The following is a 4075-nucleotide window of genomic DNA, read 5'->3' on the forward strand; positions in this document are numbered from 1 at the left end:
GGTCCCGCCCCCTACGCGTGCCCGTCCGACCTGGCTGCCGATTGGTCACTAGCGCGGCGAACTGGCGCCGGGCCCCGCCCCCTCACAGGCCTATCGCGTAACTCGGTCTCCGCGAGAAGGAAGTCACGTGAACACCCAGTCCCGAAGAGTCCAGCTATCTCTCGGGAGTTGTAGTTTGGTCTGCATTCCCTCTGCGATTCTTTCTAAATTAGACGAGAGAAGGCCGATAGCCTCTCTAATTGGATAGGGGACCACCACTGGCCAATGGAGGAGACCTTTTTGCTCATTGGGCGGAGCTCATGTTCAAGAAGGGGTGCCGAAGCACTGAGGTTCTGGGTTCGGTGATGTGGGTACGCATCGTGTTACTCCTGATGGCTGGCTTTAGTGAAGGCATTAGGGCCCCGCAGGGTTACCTGGACGCCGCCCACATCCTCATCCCCCCACCTCAACTTTAATGGCTGAGTCTCTAGAGGGCAGGGACCGGACCTAGTGTCCAGCTAGGTTGGGGAGAAACCGAAGGAGGCAGGTTGCACGACAAGTCCGGACTCTGAGCTCGCGGTCGCCGCAGACCCACCCTCTGCGGGGCGGAGCCTGCGCTCCGGTGGCTGCGCCTTTGTCCCTACTAGCGGGCCCCCGCAGCTGCTCCCTAGACGGTGTGCGCGTTTGAGGCCTCGGCGAAGCCCAATGGGCAGGGCCTGTCCCTTGCTGGAAGTTGAGTCGATTGAGTGGGGGAGCCAGTTGTGAGCTCGTACCAATCACAGCTCTGTGATCTCTGTATCCTGGTGCATATCCATGAAAGCAGGAGGGATGGAGCCGCCCAAATTGGGTGTCTGGCAGTGGAGAGGAAGTGACACTGCCTAAGGAACCGTTTTCGTGATCTGCCCCTCTCGAGCAAGCTAGCCTTCCCGAGATGGCCCAAGACTCCTCCTCCTGGGGTCTAGGATGAAGGCCGTCCTTGGGGACTGGGAGCCTGACTCCACTGAGGCAAGGTGGACGGGGAGGTGAGAGAAGTGGGGTGACCGCTTCCCCTAGCTCCGTGCCCCGGGCACAGGGCCCATAGGGTATAGCATCCCTAGATTCGCGTTGCTGGAGGAACCCAGGGCTGTGTCAGAGGCTTGGGTACAGGTGCGTCCAAGAAATGCTGCCCTCTCAGAGGATACAATAGGTTGTAAAAAAAAAAAAAAAAAGAGAGACAAAGAAAAAGAAAAAAAAAGAAATGCCTCTCTCACAAGGCCTACAGCACATTCCACACCGCCCACAAAAGCCAGTGGGAAGAGAGGGTAAAGGGAAGCTCGTTGCAGAGGTCTCAATGTCTGGACAGACACTTGAGCTACCAGGGAGCCCTAGACGTTGGGTCAGGAAGACAGGGAATGTCCAGAGCATCCAAGACGTTCATCTTGTATTGGTTCATTTCTGCCCAGTGTTCTGTACCGGTACCTGTGTTGTTCCTGGGGATTCAGAGATAAATTAAGTCTCCCTTCAGGGGTAGGGGAGAGGGGACCAGCAAATCTATAACTACTGTGCAAAGAAATGAGGGTTGTGCCAGGAGCTCAGAGACAGTTCATAAGCCCGCTGGCTGCAGGGCCTTGACAGGGGTTAGTAGGAACTGGAGTGACAGGCAAGAAGTGAGCAAGTTTCATTCCAGGCAGAGAACAGATTTGCAAAGACTTGATGACCAGAAAGTACCTGCAGTGGGCAGAAGCCAAAGGTGGGGCCGGATGAGTGGGCAGAATGCTGCAGGCCACTGCAAAGTGTCTGGACTTTATCCTGACGGCAGTAGGGAGCAGTGGAAGGACTTAGAGCAGGGGATTTACATGGTCAGAATTCTGGATGGATCACTGGATTCAACTGGGACAGGGGTGAATGAAGTTAGAGGAAGAAGATAACAGTGGTCAAGGAGAGGGATCAACTGGCATCAGATGGGTAGAATATCCTTCCTGGTAACCTGTCCTGCCTGCAAATCTCCAACCTTGAGGGCCTCAGTGTGGAACTTGGGGCCCAAATGCCACATTAGCTCTGGAGCCCTCTTCCTCAGGCAGGCTGCTGGTCCACCTATTTGTACCACATGTACCAGGATCCTGATACAGTATAAGGTCCCAGAGGCTTGGCCAGCTCATCTGAAGTCCTTTCAGACATGACTTCACCTAAACCATGGGATCAGCCATAGTCAGACCAGACAGCAGGCAGGAGGGAGACCCTGGGCTAGTCAGCCCCTCCACTGGGAAGGGACCACAGAGAAGCTGTAGATGGCTTGAAAAATTCAACCACTCATCAAATGCTCAGCTATGCATCTATGTTCCCAGCCACTGAGCACCTGGAGAACACTTAGAACAGGTTACATTGTAGGGAGGGTTTCTGATCTGGGGTAAACTGAGAAGCTACCAAGGAATGGTGAGGGCTGGGACATGGATGGGCACCAACTGCAGGAAGGGAGTCACCATGTGTGTAAGAAAGTCAGCAATGGCTGGGAACTCCGTAGCCTGTGAAGGGACCTGACCACACACACACCGATATGTACATACTCTTTCAGCCTCTGCCCCAGCTAGGGCCAGGACATCCCCCCATGAGCTCTTCCTCAGGCAGTTCCAAAGCTCCTGCAGGTCATCTGGGCCCACCTCCAGCCCTCTGGGAGCCCTGTGAAACCAGGAGGCCCACAGGACCAGTGCAGCAGGTGGAACCCCAGGGTGGACAAGGGCTGTGTGGGTCACTGTACAACCACTCTTTCCTGTATGAATGCCAGCCAAGACTGGGAATTAGGGAAAGCCATCTTTATCATCAGCTGTCACAGGACTGGCCCTAAGCACCCATTGTTGAAGTTCTTCAGTGCCCTCTGAGCCATGGGATGACACAGTTTAGCCTACCCCAGTCCCTTGTTCCCCATTAGGCAAAACAGGAGCCGCTGAGGAAATTCAGAGCTTAGAAAAGTTCTTCCTCTCCATGCCAAACATCCCCCTTGTCCCAAGCTCTTGTTTGATTCTTCTGTGCCTGCTCCCCAGACCCATGCCAAGGTAGCCACAGGGGACACAAGGACTGCCCTTGAGCAGCTCCCAATCTGGGAGCAGAGGATAAGACCAGCCAACTACAACCTCAGAAAGTTAGTTGCTGAAGTCAGCACAGGGTGCTGAGAAGACAGGGTCAGCACTTTGTCCTCAAATGCCAGGCGGAGGAGTTTGGACTTGGTCCAGAGAGCAGACTTAAGAGACCCATGGAAGAGTTCTGAGCAGAGTAACACCTGGAAGGACCCAAGTGTCTGGAACTGCAGGTAGAAGAGATTCTTTGCACACAGCCCAGTCTTCCTGCTGTGGCCTTTGAGAGACCTGCCACCCTCTCCAGCCTTACTCATCCCTTCCTCTCATGCTCATATCAAAATCATTTGTCCCCCAAATGTGATGAGCTAAGGGGAAATCCTCAATCAGGCTGGCTGGAATGGATGGATGTTGTGCTGTGGCTACTAGCCCAGGGAGAGGTTTGGGAATCTAAGTGGCCTAGTTTAAGGTGGACATGGTGAGAACAATGGGCAGAGCTTTCAGGCCTAACTGCGCCCCCTCCACCCCCCGTCAGTCCCATCCTTGGGCAGGTCACTTTGAGACCAGGAAAGGCAACACTGAGGTGTGCTAAAGTGAGATCATTTGAGGACCAACATATTCAACCAGGATCTCTGCCAGACATCCTCAGTCACAGAATATATACTACACCCGCCCCACCTTCCTCCCCTGTGAAGGATTCTCTCCCCATTGCTTCCCAGGTCCCTCAAAGCCCCCACATTCCAACCTCTATCTTAATAGCAGACCTACATAGAGCCCAGAAATGAACCTGACCCTGACAGCGGAGGGGCTTCCCCAGGGAAACCATACTGGTGGGAGAAGTGGCCTGAGATCAAAGCCCAGTCCCACTGGAAGGTAGATCTTAGGACACAGTGACTTAGTGGGGTAGGGGACCACTGCAGCCTCTGTCTAACCAGTTCCAGATGGAGTATAAGAAAAGGCAAAGGGGGCCGGGCGCGGTGGCTCAAGCCTGTAATCCCAGCACTTTGGGAGGCCGAGACGGGCGGATCACGAGGTCAGGAGATCGAGAC

General features: G+C 54.5%; 1 protein-coding gene across 1 annotated transcript in view; it reads right to left on the bottom strand.

Annotated features, from left to right (window-relative positions):
• Positions 1-4075, bottom strand: part of NFATC3 (nuclear factor of activated T-cells, cytoplasmic, calcineurin-dependent 3) — a 172948-nt gene that overhangs the window by 166376 nt on the left and 2497 nt on the right. The window contains exons 2-3 of the mRNA XM_011932130.1: positions 2523-2746; positions 547-1086 (exon numbers count right to left, since the gene is read on the bottom strand). Of these exons, the coding sequence (XP_011787520.1) occupies positions 547-1086; positions 2523-2746 (764 nt within the window). The remainder of the gene's footprint in view (positions 1-546; positions 1087-2522; positions 2747-4075) is intronic.

Source organism: Colobus angolensis, unplaced genomic scaffold (assembly GCF_000951035.1).
Source record: "Colobus angolensis palliatus isolate OR3802 unplaced genomic scaffold, Cang.pa_1.0 Scaffold93, whole genome shotgun sequence".
NCBI lineage: Eukaryota > Metazoa > Chordata > Mammalia > Primates > Cercopithecidae > Colobus > Colobus angolensis.